The 25212-nt window shown below is 52.7% G+C and overlaps 2 protein-coding genes across 2 annotated transcripts in view; one reads left to right on the top strand and one right to left on the bottom strand.

The window, feature by feature from the left end:
* The first annotated feature begins 2594 nt into the window (after positions 1-2594).
* Vsig10l (V-set and immunoglobulin domain containing 10 like) lies at positions 2595-10256 on the top strand. Its single transcript, XM_026789073.1, has 10 exons — positions 2595-2634; positions 2717-3535; positions 4019-4312; positions 4448-4732; positions 5588-5842; positions 6600-6878; positions 7180-7476; positions 7841-7954; positions 8156-8316; positions 9762-10256. Exons 1-10 carry the CDS (start codon positions 2595-2597, stop codon positions 9831-9833), a joined length of 2616 nt encoding a protein of 871 aa, XP_026644874.1. The 3' UTR covers positions 9834-10256.
* A 1979-nt stretch (positions 10257-12235) lies between these two features.
* Positions 12236-25212, bottom strand: part of Iglon5 (IgLON family member 5) — a gene marked incomplete at its 5' end in the record, with an annotated part of 15196 nt that continues 2219 nt past the window's right edge. Inside the window, 7 exons of the mRNA XM_005366939.2 lie at positions 12236-13329; positions 14055-14209; positions 14732-14852; positions 15021-15155; positions 16306-16425; positions 17114-17346; positions 17926-18004. Coding sequence (XP_005366996.1) covers positions 13241-13329; positions 14055-14209; positions 14732-14852; positions 15021-15155; positions 16306-16425; positions 17114-17346; positions 17926-18004 — 932 coding nt within the window. The remainder of the gene's footprint in view (positions 13330-14054; positions 14210-14731; positions 14853-15020; positions 15156-16305; positions 16426-17113; positions 17347-17925; positions 18005-25212) is intronic.

Below are 25212 nucleotides of genomic sequence, written 5' to 3'. Positions count from 1 at the left end.
CCCTCACTGGGGGATTCTAGGCAGGGGCTCTACCACTGAGCCACACCCCAGCTCCTCACTGGGGGATTCTAGGCAGGGGCTCTGCCACTGAGTCACATACACAGCCCTTCGAACAAGTCATGCTAGAATAGCACTACATCACCCGGCCACACCCCAGCCCTCTCTGGAGTGTTTCACTAAAATGGCTCATCCTGACCTTGAACTCACTGTAGCACAGGCAGGCTTTGAATTTTGAACTTCGAGCAGGATGTCCTCTTGTCTCAGACTCTTGAGGGCTGGGTGGAGTGGCAGCTCCCCATGGAAAAGCACACAGCTGAAGCTGGCATCCACATATGACAGGAAGCATGCACTGTTTGTCTTTCCCGGCTACCTCACCCGGGATGACTGTTTCTAGCTACGTTCATTTGCCCATGAATTTCATAATTCCATTTTTCTAAGCTGCTGAACTGTCTTCCAATCATCCAATGTGTAAATGTGTTTTCATTATCCATTTATCTAAATGGGATTATGTATATCCCACCCCTCCTCTTAGTGCTCAGGGATCCATCAGAAGAGGGGGTGCAAAGACTGGGAGAGTCAGAAGTGGTGGACGGCTCCACGGACACGCATCTTCCAGACACAGCAGGACTGACGCACTACAAACTCACAAGAGATTGTGAGCAGCAGCACAGAGCCTGTTCAGGCTCGAGCCAGACAAAATCCCAGCGTGGACAACAGGAAATGCACGCAGAGTCTCAGCCCTAGTCAAGAAGCTTTTCAAAACTGGCAACTCCATGTAGAGGGAATTCGTTCTTCAATGTCCAACACTGGGTAGTAGATCAACCGCATCCCAGGCAAGCCCCGTGGTCAAGCACAGTCAGCCCATGCAAATGGACTCCATGCTTATTTCATTTTACTTTATTTTATGAGAGAAAAAGAATATGAAGATGGGGGTGTAGGGAGGCTGGAAAAAAATCTGAAAGGAGTTATGGGACAGGAAAAGATATGATCAAAATATATTAAATTCTCATTAAATTAAAACATTATTATCATTAATTATTTGGGTTTTTTTTTTTGAGGCAGGGTCTCTCTACTGTCCTGGCTGTCCTAGAACTCCCTGTGAAGACCAGGATGACTTTGAATTCATAGAGACCCGCCTGCCTCTGCCTCCCAAGTGCTGGGATTAAAGACATGTGCCACCATGCCCAACAAAACATTACTTTTTTCAAACAGTTTTCTGACTTAGCACTTAAGAGCTGTATGTGATACACACAGTGTGCTTGGTACATTCAGACCGTGTCTCCCACCGGCACTGTGAGCACTATACTAGGTCTTGGGGCTTCAGAGCTGAGCAGAGGCCTGAAGCCTTACAAGGGGTGATAAGGAAAGTTTTCTGAAGGACTAAGCAGTCTGACCAGCCTTGACCCAAATCCAGCCTCTTCTCCTGGCTGTGCAACCTCCCACAGGAAATTTGGCCTCTCTGCATCCTCATCTCTTGGCCTGTGAAGTGAAGACCAAACATCCTGCTCAGAGGACATTTTAGAAGAAATCAGCCTGATGATAGTGCACAGATAGAATTTAGCACAGTTCCCAACTGAGCTTAAGTTGTCATTATTACTGTGGTTATTAATGAGGTGAGACCTGAAGGACCAGTTATGAGGCGGCCAGACTGGAGAGGGAAAGAGCAATCCAGATAGAGGGCAGACTGCTTGCAAAGGCTGGGAGGTGAGATGGCATCAGAGAAGCACCGTGTTCAGGGGGTAAGGATGGAGGGCAAGGAAATTGGTGGATCCTGTAAGGGTGTCTGCAGAGGAGGCAGGGATGTGACATGGAGGGAAGGTTCAGCTGGCCAGGGTGGGGTCTTAGCCAGAGGAGGAGTTTGCAGAAAGTAGGTGGGAGAGGCAGGTGAAGAAGATAAGGTCTGAGCAGTAGATACCAAGAGGAGAAAATTGGGGGTGAGATCTAGGTAGCATCGGAGATTGCTAACAGTGCCAGAGAGGAAGAGAGTGGGAAGGTTCCCCAGGCTTTGCATAGATGATGGAGCCATCCCGAAAGTATTGGTCAGAGGGGAGATGCTGAGCTTAGCAGGTGGTGGCCAATGGAAACTGAGTTCTAGGTCTTAGAGGAGAGGGCCTCAATAGAGACATCAGCAGGAGACTTGGTTCTGAGGACATCAGGGAGTCACAGAAGGATCTGGAGAAGGGGCTAGGGCCAGAGAAGAAGCTGCAGGTAAAACACAGTGGCAATCAGGGCTGGGAAGCAAGAAACCTGAGCCAGGCAGGGAGTTCACAGGAGGGGCTCTGATTTCTCAGGCACTCCTGGAGGAAGCCTTCCTGCACAGTGCCCACAGTTCCTGCTGGGAGTCCACCCTCCCCTGGGGGTGAGGAGTGGAGGATCAGCCTCGGCCTCTCCAAACATCCTCTGATGAAGACAAGAAGGGTGGAGTGGGTCACTTAGCCACTATATCATGCTAGGGGACCCTGGCCCCTCCCACAGGTCTGTCCTCCTTCCCCACCCAGGAAGCTAAGCCGCCATTCCTGCTGGACTTGTCAGACGTGGGACAAAGCAAGCTGTGGATCTCAGTGTAGTGCCCTGTCCAGAGTGCGACCATCATCATGGGCCTCTCGTCGGCTCTGATGCTCTCCCTTCTCCTGGGTAAGTCCCCAGCCACCCTCCTCCCCAGCAGCCTGCTCCCTGGCAGTCTCTCTCAATGTTGTCCCCTCCCTCCTCTCTGCAGCCTTCAGAGCAGGGCCCCTTGCCCTCCAGCCAGCTTCTCGTCCTGGGCGACCCTCTGCCTCCTCCTCAGACTCAGTGGGCTCTTCTCAGGGCTCTGTTTCAAAAGTCTCCAGCCAGCCCCCCAGCCGCCACTTTCCAGATCAGCCTCCAGGTTCAGAAGCCTCTGGTAGAATCCCTGATTCCAACTGGTTTCCTCAAGGACTGAATTCAAGCCATGCTCCTGGGTCGTTCTGGACAACTGTGTCTTCTGGGGGACAATATCTGAACCCTGATGTCACCGTCTCTAAAATCCCTACTTCACAAATGGGTTTTGATGGTTTCCATTCTCACGATTCTGCTAAAGACCCTGGGCCTTTCTTCTCTGTTCAAGTCCCAGACATCAGAGTACCCAGCAAGGCCCCAGGTTCAAAGCTATCCCTGGATCAGCACAATCTTGAACTTTCCATCCAGAACCCGGAATTCAAAAATTCTTCGGAGAATCGCCAGGCTGCAAGCTTCCCCCAGCAGATGGGGGGACCCTTAGCTGTGCTAGTGGGAACCACCATCAAGCTCCCCCTGACTCCAGTCCCCAGCGCCAGGCCCCCTGCTCCTCTGGTGGTCTGGCGCCGGGGCTCCAAGGTGTTAGCAGCTGGGGGCCTGGGGTCACAGGCTCCACTGATCAGTTTGGATCCCATGCATCAAGCCCGCTTGAGATTTGATCAGATTCGAGGGGGTCTGGAACTCACCTCTGCACAACTGGATGATGCAGGGGTATACACAGTTGAGATCATCAGGGGAGGCGTCTCCCAACAGATTCGGGAGTTCACAGTGGGTGTGTATGGTAAGTTGACTCTGTGCAGAACATACGCTGTAGTCTGCTCACCTCACAGACATCTGGGCAAATCTGTGCCGGGTGAATATGCTTGCTTCCTAGAGGAAAGAGCCTGGGAGTGGGGATAGGAGCCAAGGCAGGGACCAGACCCCACCTCATCTGAAGGGGGAGGCCTGAGGTCTGGACCCTTGGGTCTAAGGGGCAGGCCTGGAGTGTGAATCGCTGGGACTGAGGGAATAAGATTGGGGTCTGGATCTCTGAATCTGAAGGACTCCTGGGACGAATGGAATAGGATTGGGCTTGCACACCTAAGTCTGAGGCCTACACATCTAGGTAGGAGGGAGGAGGCCTGGGCTCTGTGTCTCTGGATCTGAGGGAGAAAGACCGAGAATTCAGATTTCTAGGGAGCGAGGAAGGACTGACTTGGGGCACAGGGGGGCAGTTCTGGTGTATGGACTCCCCGACTCACCAGAGCCTGTTCTGGATCTCCAGAGCCCTTACCCCAGTTGTCGGTACAGCCCAGGGCTCCAGAGACAGAGGAGGGCGCAGCCGAACTGAGTCTGCGCTGCATAGGATGGACTCCAGCTAGTGGGGAGCTAAGCTGGAGCAGAGATGGACGTGTCCTGGAGACCCCAGACCCTGAAGGCGCAGAGCCACCTCACATCCGCACGGAAAGGGACCAGCTGCTCATCTCACATCCCCTACGCAGCGACCACGCCCGGTACACCTGTCGTGTGCGCAGCCCCTTTGGCCACACTGAGGCTGCAGCTGACGTCAGTGTCTTCTGTGAGTGTGTGTGGGTGGGGTGTCTCCAGTGAGGATTCGAGTCTTGAGTCCCAGAGGAGAGGTGGGCCCAATGTCTGTGGCTCCTTTACAGTCCTATCCTCCCCACCCTGTCTCGCTCCCCCACCTCCACCTAAGACGGCCCGGATGCTCCGGTCATCAGGGTCACCTCGAACCGCGACGCCGTTCCTGAGCTCTACGTTACCGCGGGCAGCAATGTCACCTTGCACTGCTCGGCCCCCTCGCGTCCGTCTGCGGACATTGCATGGAGTCTGGCGGACCCCACAGAAGCCGCAGTGCCTGCGGGTCCTCGCCTCCTGCTGCCGTCCGTGGGGCCAGGCCACTCCGGCGCTTACGCCTGCATCGCTGCGAATCCCCGCACCGGCCGCCGCAGGCGTTCGGTGCTCAACCTCACTGTGGCGGGTAAGAGCTATGGGTTCATCCAGCAGGGAAAGAGGAAGCAGGTGGAGGTGTGGGTAACAGGGGAGTGAGGAGACAGCAATGGGAAGGGGACTGTGCCCTTCAGGGAGAGAAGACCCAACAAGAGGAGCTGGGATAGTTACAGGTGGGCGTGACTGGTAGCAGAGAGGAATGGGGAAATAGCTGCTGAGGGCGTGGCCTCCAGGAAGGTGGGGCGCTACCAAGCAGCTTCTGAGAAAACCTCAAGTAAGCATGGCCACCAGAGAAAAAAATAAAGCTATCCTGGAAGGTACAGGGACTTTTGTGAGTGAGGTAGGATCACCAGCGGAAGAGAGACATCATCAGGGCGGAGCAGAAACGTAATGTTGGGGCGGGACAAAGGGAGAGTCCAGCCGGGAGGAGGAGGGACAATTTAGGTGGGCCTAGAATGTAGGAGGAGGGATATCTGAGAGTAAAACACCCACCAATTGCTATTGGGCGGGACAAGCAAAGTGCATAAGGACACCTGTGCTTAGGGCGGGGTCCATGGGTTTGCAGATTGCAGGGGTGAGGATGCCAAGGAGAAGGGGAAGAGCCTGCAGGAGGAGAGGGTGGGCGGTCCTAGGAAAGGGATTTTCAATCGCGTGAGCTGCGAAGTTAAGTAATGGAGCTAGATTTGAAAGAGAAGGGACTAGCCACTTAAGCTGGTAAGTAGGATCAGGGAGGGCTGAAGTTACCTACAAAGGCAGAGGGAGGTGGGTCATAAAGGGTCCCGTGCACGCGGGAGGGTGGAACTATCTAGGAAAAGAGGCGGAGAGAAACCTGGAGAAGGAGTGGGGCATCCCGCACAGAGGCTGGAAGGTCTCTTCTCCGTGGCAGATCTGCCCCCCGAGTCCCCACAGTGCTCAGTGGAAGGTGGTCCCGCGGACCGAAGCCTCCGCTTTCGCTGCTCCTGGCCCGGCGGGGTTCCTGCCGCCTCTCTGCAGTTCCAGGGTCTCCCCGAAGGCGCCCGCGCTGGGCCGGTGCCATCTGAGCTCCTGGTATCTGTACCCGCCCGCCCGGAACTCAGCGGCGTTGCCGTCACCTGTCTGGCCCGCCACCTGGTGGCGACCCGCACCTGCACAATCATCCCGGGTGAGAGGAGCTCTTTAAGGGAAGGGGGTGACTAAAAAGGTCCTTTTGGGTTTAAGGAAAGGGCCAGCAAGAACTTTGCTTATTTTACGTAAACCAAACTTCACTTTCTTTGGGAGTTGGGTCTCTCCTTTCATCATGTAAGTTTCAGGGATAGAACTCAGGTCGTCAGGCTTGGTGGCAATTGCCTTTATCCCGTAAGCCATCTCCTGAAACCTCAAACTTCATTTTTCTTTGAACCTATAGGAGAAACAAAGTTTTACCCTGCACTTCAAGGCAGGAAGCCAGTAGGAACAGGGTGTTCCATCCCGAACACCTGGGCTCAGAAAAAGGGCTGTCATCTTCACAGGTACCTAGAGAGAGAAAAAAGTAAGGGATAGCTAACAATGAGTTTCCCAGCTTAGGGTCCTCTGGTATGTGTTCAACAAATGTGTGCTGAAGAATGGAGAATGAGCGGGTGGGTGGTGAGATGGCGCAGTGGGACTTGCCACCACGCCTGGGAGGGAAAGGCTAGAACAAGTCCCAACGATTGTCCTCTGATACCTGCATACTTTCAATGGTGGGCACACATACTGTAAATAAATGTAAAACAAAATCTGCCAAAATGAATGAATGAACAAGTGAACACAGAATGTGACCTCGTCTGGTACAGAGCAGGAGGAGCCATTTGCCACCTTTTACTCTAACAAAGGGCACAGAACTTGGTTGTTCACATCCCACAAGGTCTTGTTTCTTTTAACTGGGCTTCTTCCACCAACAGAAGCCCCCCAGGAAGTGCTGCTCCAGCCAGTCGTAGAGGAGACACAGCCAGGGGATGTGCTGGTAGCACTGGAGGTCACTGGCTGTCCCCCACCCTCAAGAGCATCCTGGGCCCGGGAAGGACGGCCCCTGGCTCCAGGAGGTGGGGGTCGATTGCAGCTTAGCCAGGACGGCCGAAAGCTCCTCATCAGGAACTTCAGCCTGGATTGGGACCTGGGGAACTACTCTGTGCTATGCAGCGGTGCACTGGGCGCTGGAGGCAACCAGATCACCCTTGCTGGTGAGCTCCGGCCCTCCTCCCTTTCTCCAGATACAGGGGTCCGGATCATAGCCCTCCCCTTCAGATACAACCCTCCTCCCTCTCCCCAGATCCAGCGGTCCAGACCGTAGCCCTCCCCTTCAGATCCAGTCCTCCCTCTCCTCAGATCCAGGGGTCCAGATCCCCCCCCCGCGCGCTTCAGATCCAGCCTTCCTCCCTCTCCCCAGATCCAGGGGTCCAGATCGTAGCCCCGCCCCCTTCAGATCCAGCCCTCCTCACTGTCTCCTGCCAGATCGCAGCATCTAGCATGTTTTCTTCCTAGGACCTTCCATTTCCTCATGGAGGCTACAGAGAGCCCAAGACGCGGCGGTGCTCACCTGGGATGTGGAGCGAGGCTGCCTCCTCACTGGCTTTCACATCCAGGCGTGGACAGACGGCTCTGACCGGGATCGACTCACCATGAGTAGGGAATGGGTTTCCCTGCTCATTCTGGGCCCTCAGGAGCGGTCAGCCGTAGTTCCACTTCCTCCTCGGAACCCTGGGACCTGGGCCTTTCGCATCCTGCCTATCTTGGGATCTCTGCCAGGGACCCCATCCCAAAGCCGGGTTTATCAAGCAGGTTAGTTGGACTGTGGTACCTTCTCCTACCTTCCTCTTAGCACCTAGCCAGTCTTTCTTTGGATTTTCCATTAGACCCTCCTCTTCCGTTACTATTGTGGGGGCGCCTGTAACAATGTCCCACTACCTGGTTGACTTGAAAAAAACAAGCATCTATTTCAAATTTTATTCATTTGATTATTAGTTTATTTATGTACATGTGTGTATATGGAGTTCAGAGAAAAACTTGAGTGAGTTGGTTCTGTCCCAGGGATTGAACTCAGATTTCATGGGTCTTCCTGAGAAGAATGAGTTGGGGGCTTAGACAAACTTGAGTATATTCTTGGGGCCTGCTTCCTCATCTCCCTTTGGTGTGTGTCTTCCAGATTCTGCCCTGAGTCCAGGGGCCATTGCAGGCATTGTTCTTGGCTCTCTGTTGGGCTTGGCACTGCTGGCTGGCCTTCTCCTCCTGTGTATCTGCTGCCTGAGGCATTTTCCAGGTGAGGAGGGTAGGACCTGGGACAATTGGGGCCAACTGGGAGCTTCCCTAGGCAAAAGCTGAGCCATGGCCTAGGCATGGCAATCAGTGCATTAAATAACAGTCCCATCTCCCTCACAGCCTCTGGGACCGGCTTCCCTTCCTACTGACCAGGTGGCATGGTGGAGCATTCAATGATGTGTTTCCTGACATCCTCTTATAGGAAGGACCTCTGTGAAGAAGCCGTACCCCCTGACCTTGGCTCCTGCACTTGCCCCGCCAGGAAAAAAGATGCCGACTTTGACCCCAGTTCAGACACCACAGCCGTTGCCCATCAAAAGCCAGCTGCGGAGCCCTCACCCAGTTAAGGGCCAACAAGTGAATGTGGGTATCGTTTCCTTCTGCCACGGGGTCAAGTAGCTGCCTGAAAGAAGAGAGTATTCTAATGCCATTTTCTAATGTCTTCCTCCTAGTTTTTATTCATGACTTAGAAAGTGACCTAGTTAGGGTTGCAGTTGCTGTGATGAAACACCACGACCAAAGCAACATGGACAAGAAAGGGTTTACTGGGCTCTCACTTTTACACCACAGTTCCTTTTCAAAGGAAGTCAGTGAGGACAGGGAGTCAAACAAGGCAGGAACTTGGCGGCCATAGAGAGATGCTGCTTATTGGCTTACTCAACCTGCTTTCTTATAGAACCCAGGACCACCAGCCCAGGGGTGGCCCACCCACAGTGGACTGGGCCTTCCCAAGTAAATCACTAACTAGGAATCTGCCCCATAGGCTTGCCCGCAGCCCTAGTTTATGGAGGCATTTTCTCAGTTGAAGTTCCCATCTCTCAAACGACTATAGGCTATGTCGAGTTGACATAAAACTAGTCTGCACACAAAGGTTGATAAAGCTGATTCCATTTATGCATTGCTTGATTGATTGGCAACAGGGCCTTGCTCTATATCACAACTATATGACCAGGAATCCTGCCTCTACCTCTTATGTTCAGTGACATCACACCTGTTTACTAGATCTAGGATGGGACCTGGGACCTATATATTCTAAGCAACACTCTACCAACTAAGCTACAGCCTCAGCCTCTCATGTTTTGTTTTGAATGCTGGTAATTAGACTTCCTGCCCAGCTCTTATGTATATTAAAAGAATATAAATTACAGTTTATCTTCCAAAGGAGAGTGAGATGAGACTTCTTTTTCTCAGAAAAATTACTCCAGACTTCTATTTTTAAACTCTGAGGTAGATGGAATATCCTTGTTTTCCTGTAAGAGCTGAGCTGTTGAGTGCCTTGCCTCTCCCATGGATAGCCGAGCAGTTTTTTTTATTGGCACACAGAGGATCCACACCTGTAATCATAGCAACTGGAGGTTGAGCAGGAGGGTCATCCTGGTGATATAGCAGGACCCTGTCTCAGACAGAGAAGAAAAAAACAACAACAAAACGCCCACAAAATAAATAAGAAAGAAAGAAAAAAAGAAGGGGGATGAGGAGGCAAAGGAAAAGGAACTCAGGTTCCTTAAGATTTATTTATTTTTATTTTACGTGTGTAATTGTATGTCTGTGCTCCACAAGCAGGCAATGCTCACAGAGGCCAGAAGAGGGCATCAGATCCCCCAGAACTGGAGTTACAGACAGTTGTGAGCTGCAATTAAACCCAGGTCCTTTGCAAAAGTAACACGTGTCCTTAACCACCGAGCCATCTCTCCAGCCCCTCAGCTAGTTTCTGTAAGACTCAGGTTCTAGCTGGAAGGTTAGGGGGGTATGTCATTTTGTAGGCAGGGTACCCCCTAAAGTCGCCTCCTACCCTGCCTCTCTTCCAGGTCATCAGCCCCAGTTCAGCTTTCCGTCCAGGTGGCAGCCCGTGGACTGTTCGGGCGGTCACCCAGGTATGACAAAAGCTGCTGGCCCACTCTCCACGAAGCATTTTGGGGTGCAGCTTTCTCTTTGGCCCAGCAACATGGGGCCTACTATGACTGAGGATTGGACCCTAGGGTGGACATCCTATCTCCCTCTTGTCTCAGAAGACTCAACTCGTACATCTGCATCTGAGAATATCAATGTGGCTCTAGGGATAGGAGAGCCGCCTACAGATGGACCTATGTGGTTGGCACAAACTCGGAACATTTTAACATGTAGGGCTTGCTCTTTAGACCCAAGCAGAAGGGGAGCCTCGCTACAGCTTCCGCAAAGGTCTGCTACCTTCTCCTGCCTCATCCAGATCACCCCCGTCAGCTTCCAGAGACTCCCGCCACTCAGCACAGGAGATCTCCCACATACCCTATTCCCCACTTCCTCCCCCAGTCTCTTGACTTCCTTTGTGCTTTGTTTTATTTGACTCAGAGTCTCATGTAGCCCAGGCTGGCTTCAGACTTGTTAGATAGTGCAGGCTGGCCCTGAACTCCTGACTCTTCTGTCCCAATCTCCCAAGTTCTGGGATTGCAAGCATGGGCCACTTCACACACCTTCCTTTCTGGTTGGTTTTCGTTTTGTTTGTGTTTTAGAGCAAGGCTCTCCTAACACAGACCTGACTGGCCTCACACTTCCTAGTCTTCCTGCTTCAACTTCCTGGGTGCTAAAACGACAGCAATACACTGTCATGGCTTCTCTCTATCGGCTCTTTCTAAATTTTTTCTATGACTGCACATAGTGTTTAGACATCATTAAGTCTCTGCTATCTAACCTTTGAGGTCTGTGGTTTGGCTTCTGTCAACCCCTGTGATTTCTCCTCCCAAGACTCCTCCATAGGCCTTCTGCCGACCATACTTTCCCCCTCTCCCGCTCTTTGCCCCTAGAGTGTGAGTGAAGTCCCATCATCCCCAGCTTCTCTCTGGTCCCGTAAGTGTACAACCATGGATGTCTCTGAACTGAGAGCTCAGTGAGGCACACACCACACTATTTCCCAGCAGAAACAGTGCCCAGCACCAGCAGGCACTCAATAAACATATGTGGACTGACGAGATGGTCTAGCGCCTGTGGAGCGCTGCTACTGCCGCTGCTGGCCTTGGCCAGACATGCTTCCTTTCTCAACAAGAATTCTCATGGGAAACCCAGACTGAGCAGTGAGTATCTTATGGTTGCAAGTAGCAATGCCTGCAGCCAGGCAGCCCAGTCCAGGGCAAACACTTGAGAGTTTGAGATAGGAAGATCACATGCTCAAGGTCAGTGTTTCATAGGGAGACCTTGTCTCAGAACACCAAGGACTTGGGGATGTGGCTCAGTAGCGGAGCAGCTGCCTAGAATTCCCCAGAGAGGAGGCGGGAATGTGACTCAGGGGTGGAGCTTCTGTCTAGATCCCAGTGAGGACTGAATATGGGCTTCAATCCCTAATACTGTACATACAAAAGGGAAGAAAAATCAAGAGTTTCTGCCTATCTTTCACTGCCAACAGAAAGCCTGATACGTTAGCTTATACAAACACGGGCTTTATTGCTTGTGTGTGGGAGAGTGTGCTCAGGAAGGTTTTAGTCCAGCTGCTCTACCTCTTCCTCACTGCTACCCCCATAAACCTCCCTGTCCACATAACGAGGCCACACTGCATGCTCAGGCTGAGACAGCAGGAGAACCTGCCCTTCCTGGAGACAGTGCCCCTTCTCCTTACTTAGCATCACTGGGTCATGTGCCCATTGAGTCAAACATGAATGGGCACAGAGCAGCTTAGGTCAGATGGCAGAGGTGGGAATGGCGTTGCTGATTTTCTACCAAATGACCACACCTCCTTTGCCATCCACTTGCCCAAATCCTCAGTGACATTGGTTTCCACAGGCAGGGACTTTGGAAAAAGGCGTTTATTGGTGTGGTGGTCTCAACACTCCCCATGAACTGGAACACACGGCTCCCAGGGCCCCCCTCCCACCTCCCCTATTTGCCCTCCCCCTCCCCACCCCATCCTGGGCCCTGGGAATGGAAGACAATGTAGGATGGGGCCCACGCCCCCGTCTGAGGTACAGTCATTGCCCCTTCCTCCTTGCCCCTCTCTGCCCTCATCTTCACCAGGCTCTGAGTGGTATGGTTTGGGGTGTGTGGTTACTGAAGTTAGGGCTGGTGGCATGGTGCCTCTGCCTGGGTTCAGGATGCCCAAGTCTCCTCTCTCCTCAACTCTGTGAGGCCTGGTGGATCAGGGCAGGATGTTCCCACACACAGAGCCTGGAAGCTTCCTCTGTGGCCTACTCTGAGGGAATTACTGCTAGTCACAAACTCTGGGGCAGCTGCAGCCAGGAGCTATTGCTGGTCAATCGCTGGTGTGTGTGTGTGCATGCGTGCATGTGTGCGTGCGTGCGTGCATGCGTGTGTGTGTGTGTGTGTGCGTGCATGTGTGCGTGTGTGTGTGCGTGCGTGTGTGTGTGTGTGTGTCACAGCAGCCTTTGGAGGTAATAGGGGTTGAGAGGCAAGGAAGCAGGTGGCCAGGGAGCCCATGCTTGTGAGTCAGTTGCAGGGCAACTAGAGAGTGCCACTGTGGCCAAGGGGAGTCTGGGGGTCTGAGTGGGACAAAGCACTGAGACAGACAGGTGATAAGTGCCACCAGCCTGCCTGTCAGTTGAATGGAAGCACCGATTGGCCCAGGAAGGGGGCCAGAAAGTCCAGGGTTGGGGAGGAACAGGGCAAGGGAGGTTTCAAGCCACTGAGTCAGTGATAGCGCCTCTGGCTGCAGGCAGCTGCAGGTGACAGAGCAGGGAGAAACAGCCATGACAAAGATCCTCACCTATTCACAAAGGCTGAGTGATGCCACCCGCCCGCCCGCCTGCCCCTTGAGTAGGGAGGAAAGGGGCAGGGGTTCGTGCATATATGGGAAGGTGGGAAGCTGGCAGGCTTCTTGCCAAAGCTTCCGCCTTGAAGCCCCCTTACCTACCTCCAACCAGAGGAAGAGAGGCAGCAGGAATGGGCAGGGGCCAGGGAGAGTTGGGTCCAGAGAGGGAGGCCTCGTGGTTCCCTCCCTCAGCACACCTTCACACACATACATGACATGCAGACTCACTCATATACATGCACACGTACACACACACACACACACACACACGAGCCAGTTGACAGCCTGAGCTAAGAGAGGGGTGTGGAGTGGCTGGGGGTGGTGGGTCACAATTGGAATCGTGAACAGGTGGCGAGAATGGCTGTAGAAAGATGCATAATTTTGCGTTATCCCTCACAGTGATGGGTTCTCTAAAAGACCTTCCTCCTCCTCTTCTTTCTTCCTCTGTGGCTGAGAGCTCTTCAGTCCCACTTGAGACCCAGGGCGCTTGCTCACCCCCTTTCTCTTGCTCCTGGCCTGAGGCCCCCTGCAGGGGAGGTGCGCTGTGCTGGGCGTCTACATTCTCCACCACAGCCAGCCCAGGGCTGAGAGGAGGGTCAGGGGCCCCGGGGGCCTCGGAGCTGAGTTCTCCAGGGATCCTGGGCCTGGCAAGAAAGAAACAGTCACAGAGGGAGGCTGAGATGGGGAGGCCCTGCAGGTCTCTCCTAGGTGCCTCCTCTCCCTCCAGCCTCCAAGGGCTGCTGTGATCAGAGCTGTCTAGGGTTTGGGGTCCCTGTGTTTGCCTCTTCTAGAACTGTTTTGGGTCTCAATATACTCCCAGGTTTCCCCCATTTCCATTTTACTGGTTAGTCTGGATCCTTGGGGTTTGTTTGTTCCTGTTAAAAATTCTGTCAGCATTTCTACCTTCTAAGCCCACCAGAAACTTCAGGAAGCCTATGCATGTTTGACTGTGAGGTTTTTTTTTTTTTTTATCACCTTGTTTGTTTTGCTGGGGATGGACATGCAACTGTTTCTTTGATATGCATCTATCAGTCCATTTGTTCAGTGTTTTTCTACTAGACCCCGTGAGTCCCCAGGACCTTGAACTCACTATGTAACTTCCTGCCTTCTCTTCCTGGGTGCTGGGATCACGGTGTGCACCATTGTCCTGGCTTTAAATAGTAATGGGATTTGTGTCTAGAACTTTGTGAATGCCAGATAAGTACCCTACCCTCTGAGAATCAGTTTGTTCTGTGGCACCGCTGGGGTTTCCTAAATTCTGGGGCTATTCCTATGTATCCACCTCCTTACCCCACCCACTGACATCTGGGCCCCACCACTGCCCAGCCCCCACAGCCCTGTCCCACCCCGCCGCCCAGCACAGACGCACGCAGGAGCCGCATGGAGGCGCTGGATGCTCCAAGTCGGTTGGCTGCTCGACAGGTATAGTTGCCATAGTGCCTAGCGCTCACGTTGGCGAAGAGAAGCATGGAGCGGGTGCGCTCCGTCTGCACTTTGAGACCCTCTGCCGAGCCGCTGCTTAGCCTGCCGGGGATCCGGATCAGAGTTGGTTTCGGCCTCCCTGGGGGTGCGGTGCCCAGCTCCCCCTCAAACATCCAGGCTCCTTTCTTCTCCCAAGAGACTCAGAACTCTACGTAACCCATGTACCCCAAGCCTCCCCGCGGACCCCTTCTCCAAGGACCAGGGCCACTCTAGTACATTCATTCCCACCATGCGTCCCTAATCCCCAGTGGCTCTTAAACTCAGCCCTGGTGGTCTCTTAATTTCTCTTCCACACCTTTAGCATCGATCCTCGACCCCAGACCTCCTTGTGTGGCGCGGGGGAAGGGCGGGGAGTAATCCTAGCATTCATTATACTGGTGTCTGAAGTAGTCTTTCTTCCAGGAGCCTACAGACCCAGTAACCTACACAGTGGACCCTAGATTCTCAGGACCCAGCTCTCCGCACCTTTGCACTACCAGTTTCTCCATCCTAGCTCTGTGATCTGAGACTCAGGACCTCCCTCCCCTCCCCTCTTCCCTTGGCCTTGCCCAGTGCAGTCCTCACAGCCTGTCATCCTTGTACCACTGGAAATCTGCAGGTGGCACAGCCATGGCTTCGCAACGCAGGAGGGCCGCCCGGCCCAGGGCGGTTCGTGCGCTGGTCACGTCGGTGATAGTCGGGGGATCTTTAGAGAAATGGGGGACAGAGGCACGTCCTTGCTGCATGGGGACTTCAGGGTCCCATTTCAGCACCCTCCTCCTTCAGATCCGAATTCCCACCCAGCTGCCAGCTTCATGCGGCAGACCCTCCTCCCCATCATCAGGGTCGGCCAGTTCTCCCCCTTGGTGCTCACAATTCACTGTGACCAGCACACGGCGGCTGTCAGGCGCCGAGTTCACCCCGTTGTGAGTAACGCATTCGTATTCCCCGGCCTGGCCCCTCTGGATGTCGGAGATTTCCAGAATCTCGCCCTCTGAGGTGAAGCCGTCTGTGGGGGAGGTGGGGAAGGGGGTGCAGGGCCGGACACAAACACTTAACACGGGACAACACGGGCACAACACGGACACACATCAGCGGGGCACAGCAGGGCCTGGAGTGCCCGGGGTCAGTAGGAGCCGGGAAGGTCCTATGGGGGCAGGGTGGGACTGAAGTGGGGGGCTGGGAATCTCAGAACCCAGTAGGAAGGAACCTAGAATTTTGTGCAAGAGATCTTAGGGATCTGGAATCTTGTGTCATGCTCAGAGAACCCACTTGGGAGTAAGGAGTAAAGCCAAGATATTGGCTTTTGGTTTTCAAGGATCCAGAAAAGGCAGACACAGTGAGGGAGGGTTCAGAGTTCTTTTGGATTCAAGAAATTCAGACCTGCTGATTGAGATTGTGAATCCAGATACCTGGGATCTTTTGTTGTTGTTGTTGTTTTGTTGGGGTTTTTTTTTTTTGTTCTTTTTTTTTTTAACAGACTTGAGGTCATAAGTGACCGTTTAGATAAAATTTAGGGCAAGTAGGATCTAGGGTTCGGATCAGAAGTCACCAAGGGTCAGGATGAAGGACCATGAGGCTAGAATGGGTTTCCTGCCCTCAGGGCATCGAAGGAATGGGATCCAGTGATGGTGATTATGGGTTTGCATAGAGTCAGGAAGAGCAAGGGACTGGGCTATCGAGGCATGAGGATGAAGTGCTGTTGTCCTGACCTGACATGTCAGGCAGGTTGGCGGCACCTTTGGGGGAAACTGGATCTCAGAACTCATAAAGCATGTTGTGGGTAGAGAGGGGAGCTCCTGATGGCTCTGGATCTATGGCAGGGGTCTAAGAACCCGCATTTCTGGAAGATTCCCAGGAGCTGTTGATACCGAGATCCAGAAGAGGAGAGGCTAGAACTGCTGCAGTGGGGTGGAATGGCCGGACACTAGATGCAGCCCAGCTTGGGGCCTGAGTTAGGAGAATCTGTCTGGTGGACGGAATCTGGGGCGGGGAGTGTCAGGTGACCTGGGAATAAGAGCCTAGCCTGGTAAGAAATGGGGGCCAGGGTGGGGGGAATCAAGTCACCAGAAGGGCTCCAGGGGTTCAGAGTGAGGGAGTCCAGCTAGGGATGTGGGAGAATAGAGGGGCCCAGATCACGGCGAGGGGAGGATCCTCACCTCGAAGCTGTCTCCAGGTGACAGTGGGCTCTGGCCTTCCCACAGCCAGGCAGAGAAGGTTCACATTGCCCCCTTCATTGACCGCCACGGGCGAGGAGATGTTCACAATGCGGGCAGGGACTGGAGATAGAGGCAGAGTTGGGGTGATCGTGCATCCCTAGCCACCCAGACCTAAGCTCCACTGTTTCAGACCCAAAATCAGGCCCAGAATTACAGATTCCACCCCATTAGACCCAGGGGTGTGGGCTCAAACCCTCCCCACTCACCCAGGGGTGTAGACTGCACACTACAGTCCTTCACCCTCAGATCCAGGGTCCAGATGTCAGCCCTGCCTCCTACCCAAGAGTCATACTCAGACGCAAGCTCATTTCTTCAGACTCTGGGGTGCAGACCTCAGCTCCTCCTTTTCCTCCTCTCACCAGATCCAAGACTCCAGACTTTAGCCCTGCTCCCTTACACATACCCTAACCCTCCTTCTTCATGTCTAGGAACCTCCTGAGCCTCTCCTGGGGGGGGGGGGGGTGCAAACAGGGAGAGACAGGCAGGCTGGTTTGTTTCCAGAAGAGTGCCCACTCATGGGTAGTCTTGGTCACACGGCTCAGCAAATGCACCAAGCTATAGCTGAGTACCCCTCCCACACCTTGTTAGAGAGCCGCTGTGGTGCAGGGCGAGGCGGCTCAGGCTCCACTCACTTCTACCCCAGGGCAGTGATCTGCACTGGGATGAGTGGACACAGTGCTCCCTGACCATTCTGCAGGCCTGCCTTCCTGTCCCTCCCCACTTGTCTTCCTCTTCACACAGGGCTCACCATGCACGATGAGGTAGACCTGAGTGGTGTAGGGCTGGTGGCGGGTCTGGAAGGAGCAGGTGTAGAGGCCCTCATCACCAAGCCCCACCTGGGTGATGAGGATTGAGAACTCTTCAGGGGTGTTGATGAGCAGCCGCACTCGAGGGTCACTGGTCCAGCGGTCATTTCCTGCATACAGGATGTTGGAGCGGTTCAGCCAGGCCACTCTGGTCACATGCTCATCAATGAAGCAGCTGGGGAGGAAGCCGACAATAAGAAGAGAAGGCAAGGGCTTCCCCATCAACTGCCACTACACCTGCAGGACCCTGGGAGGCAGACCTCAGAGAGGGAAGAGGCCTGCTGTGTGTTAGGGAGGAAGGGGAGGACTGCCTCCAAAGTGGGGAGGGTGGGGGACAGAGACCCTGAGAGAAAAACAAAGCCAAGTGGGGAGAGATAGAGAGACAGAAAGCAAGAAAGATGGGGCAGAGATCCTGAAAAAGGAGACAGGGAGGGAGGGAGGGAGGGAGGGAGGGAGAGAGAGAGAGAGAGAGAGAGAGAGAGAGAGAGAGAGAGAGAGAGAGACCCCACTAAGGAGAAGATCCCAGAGACTGATACTCCTCGCTCTTCCCTGGCAATCATGGTCTACAGGGTTCTGAATCCTTGCAGTCCCCATCTCGTCACTTTTAAGAGGACAGTAAGGTCCACAGGTGGAGCTGAGCTTAGTGTCCACATCCCTCATAGCTGGCTGCAGATGCAGCTGATGTCCCTCTGGGCTTGTGCATGCAAGGTGGGTGGAGCTTCAGGCTGCCTGAGCCGGCCCCACTGGGATGTACCTGAGGGTGGCGTTGTCACCTTCACACACAGTGTAGTTGTCGGCAGGCGAGCTGAATTCCAGGCTCTGGGACAGCAGCCCTGCACAAGGGAGGGGATGGTTCAGCCTCGGCAGCTGGGGTGCGGCCAGCTGTGACAAATACTCAGTTCACCGACACAGACACCTGCATCCACTGCTACAGAATGTATTGTTTTCAGAAATCCACACACAGGGACACAGTCAGACCAGACCAGTATGCCATGTTCCCATCCTCTGGGTCTGCTCTCACTCAGAATGGAACTCTTGTGGAACAGCTCACTTACGGAGCTGATGCCCAGTCTCAATCCATACACACAGACAAATGTGCATGCAGAGAAACATATGCACATTGGTGCATGTACACACAGACACATCTACACACCCAGACATACATATGCACGTATCAAACACAGTGCCACTGACATGCAGACACATCTAAGCGCTCAGCTACAGACCACATACACATGCAAAGCAAAGTGTTACATAGTGTCATGACAGGACCACTGTCTTGACAGCAGAGCTCCACACGAGGCGTTGCAGGACTGCACTTGTGGAAATGGTGCTCTCAGAGCACTGGAGGCGGCACTAGAGCTGGTCACGCCACCTCACGAGGTAGCACAGAGAAGCCCCACAGCAGCAGCCTTGCTAACTATGCTGCGGGTGTGCAGGGGCAACTCTTCTTTGACGGTGTAGCTGCCTGCATGTTGCCCACATGCCTGTGAGTCACTCTGTCCCACACTCCTGTGAGAAAGCCCATTTGAACTTGTTGCTCCACTAAGCTAGACTCGCATTTCAGAATTATTTCCTCGGGGGCCTGGAGAGATGGCTCAGAGGTTAAGAGCACTGATTGCTCTTCCAGAGGTCCTGAGTTCAATTCCCAGCAACCACATGGTGGCTCACAACCATCTATAAGGAGATCTGGTGCCCTCTTCTGGCATACAAACATACATGGAAGGAATGTTGTATACATAATAAATAAATAAATCTTTAAAAAAAAAAGAATTATTTCCTCGGTGTATTGCTGTGCCCTGTCTGGGGTGAGTAGACATTTCCTTTTGTTGTTGTGTGGTATGTGCATGTGCAGAGGGCTGCCCTTGGAGAGGGCATCGGATCCCCTGGAGTTGGAGTTACAGGCAATTGTTAGTTGTTTGATGTGGGTGCTGGGCACTGAATCAGGTCCTCCTGCCTCCTCAGGAGTAGCAACTGCCTTCACTGCTGAGCCATCTCTCCAGCCCCATGGATAGATGTTTATTCAAGTCTCCTCAGGTAAAGTCACACAGTGCATAAATATAAGAAACAAGTATGGAGGTATATACAGACACAGGTACCATGCATACATACAAGTGCTCAAGACTCACAGGCATACACACATGCACACACAGAGACACATTGTTCACAGTCACACACACAGACTGTTGAGCATACAGTACACTGACACTCATGCACACAACAAATATACACATGTACATGTGAGCAAGATGCACATAACATACATTAATTCAGACGTGCATGTGAAGACACACACAGAGGGTCACAGATCCTAAACATGGGCTTGCATCCACACCTTTAGATAGCCCACGTGGCTGAACACAGACCTTCACACATAGACACACACAGCTTCCAGACACAGTTGGCACGCCAGTGCTCACAGTGCACACACAGGCCTGCCTGCACGCACCAGTGTGGCCTGGTCACACCACCATTCAAGTCTCTGTGAATTAGGGCCAGCAGAGCTGGACCAGTGCCAGGGAGTGGGGGCTGGGTAATTGGGGGCAAAGCAGACTGCACTAAGAGGAGGTCTGGCTGTATGACCTTGGATGATTGGAGCAGGAGGGCCCTGAGAGGGCTGCCCTGCCCCCAGCTGGGGAAAAGGAGCTAATTAATCTAATGAATTAATTGCCCGTGGTATCCCAATGACTCCCTGGGGGCCTCTCAATCAACAGCCCCTCAGGATGGGGCTGGGACAGAAACAATGTAGCAGGCTGGTTAGGCCTGGAGTTTGGGTCTGAGCCCAGAAGCCTCTCAGCCTGGGGTCATCCAGGCCAGAGCCATTGTCATTCTATAAGAAGCCCAAGCAGGGAACTTGTCACATATGCTCAGGTAACAATGGGATGTGTACACACATATGGGCCCCCCCAGGGACTAGGAAAAACCCAAAGCCAAGGCTAAGCCTTGTGATACGCATGGTTATGGCCCAGGTCAAAGGTGCTCCCACAGCCCCAGACACAAGTCTGGCAGAAGGTCACTTGCAGAAATCAGGAGCAGACAGATACACTCAGAGCGCCAAAGGCCAAACCGCGCTGGTACACCGAGTCACCCTGCTGTCCCCTCACGGTTCCACTGACAACAGCCCTGCACACCATATGTAGCTGTAAGGTCCTCTCAGGTTGTAGAGCGCAGCACTGCCAGCTTGAGCAGACAGTCCCTGCACCCACTTAGGAAGGCTCTGGGTCCTTCTTGCACAAAGTTACCACTTGTCCAAGGGGAAAGACCACTGCACTGTCACATCCCCTCCAACAGACAGGTGCTGCCCTGTCTAAGAATCTGTAATTCTTTCATAGTAAATCATGCTGTCACCTCTGACACACGCATGCATGCACACATAGATGCACATGAGTGTGTGTGCGCGCACACACACACACACACCCCTACTCTAAGTCACAGATCAAAATACACATCCAGACCAAAGGAAGTGAGGGAATGTGCAAACCAGTTCAGGAGCACAACCATGTTTGGTACCAAGATCTCTTCATAAGCTGATCCACACAGATACACCCCGCAGCATGCCAAACTCTTGTAGTGTCCTAGACAGGGCCCTCAACCTTGGCCCATCAAGGGCATTGTAGGGTACCTAGATACCCCACCCTATGGTAGTGACAACACAGGACACCCACAGAGATTGCTGGTATCCCAGAGCTCTGAAGAGAGAAAGACTTCAGAGCTGGTATGTCCACTCACATAGGCTCAGTGTGCGAACAGTGGAGGCCCATGCCACAGGGGAGCCCTCAGCCACAGGGGAGCCCTTGGCCACAGGTTCTCAGACAGAGGGACCTGCAGAGGCACCCCTTGCCATGGAACTCTTCCCAAGACTGGTACTGTCACTCCTGAAGCCCTGAGTAGCCCTGGGACCAAGGCTTCCTGTCAAGTCCTAGAGTCAGCATTGCCCTTTGCCCCCGGCCCCAGGGCTGTGTGTAGCCCAGATGTGCCCCTCTCTGGTCCTCCATCCACTAAAGCTCAAACCCCTTCTTCTAGTGGCACAGGTGAACTCCAGCCTCTGTGCTCAGGTCATAATCTTGAATCAAGGTGGTCTTGTGGACGGTCCTAGGAGACGTGATAAATGAGCCTGTCCCTCAATGAGCCTTTAGCTCCTTGCCTATGAATATGGATATCACAGATCACAGACCTTTATATATGTATTTTTAAAAACTGACCCTGGAATCAGGTGCTGTGCAATCTGGGCTTCATTTAAAGAGCATAGCAGGCAGGCATTCATTTACCCAAAGACAATCTTTAAAAAAAAAATCTTTCTTTTCTTCCCTTTTTCTTTTCTTTTTCCTATTTTGAAATAGGTTCTCTGTTTGAGAGATTTTTTTTTTTGAGACATAGTCCTGGCTGTCCTGGAATTCACTATGTGGACCAGCATGGTCTTGAACTCACAGAGATCTGTCTGCCTCTGTCTCCTGAGTACTGGGATTAAAGGTGTGAACCCACACCTGACCCCAAAGTCAATCTTACAACTCCACAACCTGATTCCTCTCCATACTGCCTGAGTTTCTCGATTGCGGCTATGTGTGGGACCCCTCTGGGGCTACAGCATGATACAGTGCAGTGTCTGGCCCACAGAAAGCCTCAGAAGGTGTTGAATTATTGATGTGGAAACCCAGCTAGTAGCACTCCCACATTCTGTCAGGCCTGCTCTTCCTTCCCACAGAGTCTGGGCATTCTCCATTATCACTAAACTCACACATGACACTGCATCTCTCCTACAGACTGGACGGGTTCTGGGGGCAGAGCCTCATTGTGACTCAGATCTATGTCCCTAGTGTCCCCCGGCTGCCCCGGGAATCTTCTTGGAAACAGTTGTTGTCCGAATAAAAATGAACGGATGCCTCTGACTCTTGAACTCTTTCTCATTCCTCAAGACCCCATTCAGGAAGAGCTCTGTGACTGCGCAGGGAAGAGACCCCATGTCCTGATCTAGGCAGCCAGCTTGGCCGTCTATAGCACCTCCCTCTCCTGACCTGGAATTTCTGGATGCTGTGATTATTTGTACATGTGTGCACATGTGTGTGCCTGTGTGAGCTATGTGCGCCATGTGCATGCAGAGGCCTCCACAGAAACCAGAGGAGGGTGTCGGATTTCCTGGAACTGTGAGCTGCCATAGAGTGCTGGGAGCCAAACCCAGGTCTTCTGCAAGAGCAGCAAATGCTCTTTCCCACTGAGCTGTCTCTTCAGTCTACATGCTTTGATGTTTATCTGTCTGACCCAGAAATGTGCCTTGCTTAGGTCAGGGAGGGGTCTGGAGAGGAAATTAGGATTCTAAAGCCATGTAACAGACCTCAAAGGCTAGGAAGCCCAGCGTCTACCCTTTCATGTCTTCACTACACATCCTCATGGGTTGAGCCTCGGTTTCCCCTTCTGGAGAAAACAAAGAATAAGAATTCAGTGCAACTTCTTCTGAACGCTGCCTTGAGAGTACACAAGCAGACGGCATGCTGAGCTCAGCAGCTGACGTGTAGCATGGGCTGAGAATGTGTCCAGAGCACATCCTTTTAAAGAACTGCGTACTCCAGCCTCGCTCACTGGGGCGAGTGGCGGATGGTCTGGTCAGCTGGCCTGGTGTCAGCCTCCCTGGCGAGGGGAGGACGGTCAGCCGACACTTCTGAGGTCTGCCACTCCTGTCAGACATCTTGTCAATATATGTTCTAGCAACCCTGTCTCAGCTTCCCCTAGGAGAAGTCCCGGCATGAAGGCTCACCTCTGTCCCTCAGGTACAAAAGTCTCTCCATCTTTCTGGGACTCAGTTTCCCCATTGGCAAATGAAAATGGTGATTAGCCCCCCTCTCTTACTGCATAGAGTAGATTAGAGAGACATCGTGAAAATCAGACCTAGTAGCTCATGCCTGTAACCCTGGCACTTGGAAAGAGAGGCAGGAAGAGTTCCCCAAATCTGAGGCCAGCTTGACTACAGAGTTCCAAGCCAGCCTGGACTAGAGTGAGTTTCAGGACAGTTTCAAAAACATAGTGAGACTGTGCGTTCTATGTAATAAGATTCTTTCATTCATGTGTATAAATATATAACAAGCTGAGGAGGAGAGCTGAGGGGTAGAGAAGGGAGGAATCCTGTGAGGGTTCTCTCAGGCCACTGCCCTTGTGAGATTTCCAGTCTAGACTAACAGAATAAATCAATAAACAGAGGTCATGGGAGAAAGACCTCTGTTTATTTCTAACAAGCTCTATGTTCAGAAATTAGAAGTGAGAGTCTTTAGGGATCCTGGATGGACCCCAGGCAAAGCTGGGATGAGGGCTGCCCCAGGAGGGCCGCAGGGGGATAATCTCTAGCTTGACCGGTACAGAAAGCCCACCTCTCTGCTGAACTCACGTGAGGCCTGCGAGCTGCACATCAGGCAGCCCCTTCTGCGGTCGGTCCACTGCTTTTCTTGGGACCTGGAAAACCAAGGCTGGCTTCTCTCTTCCTTCAGGCCTTAACCCCTTCTCAACTTCCTAGCAGTGGTTTCCTGGATCAGCCTCCTCCAAAATGGACAACGCGTCCTCCACGGCACTTCTAGCCTCTTCCCTCACTCTCTGAGGTGACCTATCGAATTGTTTGCCAGGGTTTTTCCCCAGCTGATTCTTGTTCTCTGTGTTTTCACTGTAAGCTCTGTGAGGGGGTGCTTACTGTGGCTTGCTCACGCGTACCCCAGCCCACAGCACATTTCTCGGGTGTCAGAATGGCAGTGTATACAACACTCAGGTGTGGCGGGACACAGCTGTGATCCTGGCGCTGAGGACACTAGGGCATGTTTGAGGCCAGCCTGCGCCACCCACAAGGTAGGACAATACCTTCTGAGTTCTGACAACCTGGGTACAAGCCCCTGGACCCACACAATTGACTCCCACAAGTTGTCCTCTGACCCTCACTAAAAATTAAGTAAATGCAACATAAAAAATGTAATATATATAAAAAAATAATAACAAGAAAACAAAGGATCAAGAGTCAGAGTATGGCCGGGCAGTGGTGGCGCACGCCTTTAATCCCAGCACTCGGGAGGTAGAGGCAGGCGGATCTCTGTGAGTTCGAGGCCAGCCTGGTCTACAAGAGCTAGTTCCAGGACAGGAACCAAAAAAGCTACAGAGAAACCCTGTCTCGAAAATAAAAAAAAAAAAAGAGTCAGAGTATGGTACAGGGTGCAAAGGCCATGGAATGGGCTTTAGTCCTGGCTGCAGTGTGCATGCCCTCTCCCTTCCAGCTGCCCCAGGAGCAAAGGGCATCCTCCTTTCTCCACCAATTCTCTCACTGCTGAGTTTTTGATGGAGTTAGTTTTGAGACGGGGTCTCAGACAGCCCAGGCTAGCTCAGTAGTAAAGACTGACCTTGAACCTCTGATCTTCCTGCCTCTGCCTCCCAATGCAGGGGATACAGGTGCATACCCCCACGCTCAGCTTATGCATCAGCTTATGCAGCTCTGGGGATCAAACCCAGGGCCTCCTGCAAGCAGTACCAACTGAGCCACATCCCTCATTTTGTGAATGAATATGTAAGTGTGTGGACAGTGTTGGCATAAAGGATTTGGGGGTGGGGAACTAAATGTGCATTTATAGTTACATAGCCAGGAAGATTTTGCTAAGTGTAAGTAAGCCAAAGAAATAGGCTGCTGACTTTATTTCTGTTTTAAGAAGAAAACACTGCCAAGAACAAACCAGGCCTTCTTTGCTTTGGATTGAAGAAAGTTGTGTGGAATGAATTTGTCATGAAAGAGGGAGAAAGCTGGGGGACTTTGCTCCTCTGCTGCCTGGCTCTTGATCCACCAGCTTCTCTCGGGTGTGCATGAGACCTGGGCATGCTAGCCCACATTCACATCCCAGAGTCTATGAAAAAGAGGCAGGAGGATTGCCTTCAGTTCAAAGCCAGCCTGGTCTACATATTCCAGGCCAACCATGGCTACATATTAAGACCCTGTTCAAAAAATAAAAAAGAAGAAGAGGAGGAGGAGGAAGAGGAAGAGAAGGAGGAGGAGAAGGAGGAGGAGGAGGAAGAGGAGGAGGAGGAG

Source organism: Microtus ochrogaster, unplaced genomic scaffold (assembly GCF_000317375.1).
Source record: "Microtus ochrogaster isolate Prairie Vole_2 unplaced genomic scaffold, MicOch1.0 UNK14, whole genome shotgun sequence".
NCBI classification, from domain to species: Eukaryota; Metazoa; Chordata; class Mammalia; order Rodentia; family Cricetidae; genus Microtus; species Microtus ochrogaster.
The sequence above is the reverse complement of the archived record's forward strand: the minus strand, read 5'-3'. Positions and strand labels throughout refer to the sequence as shown.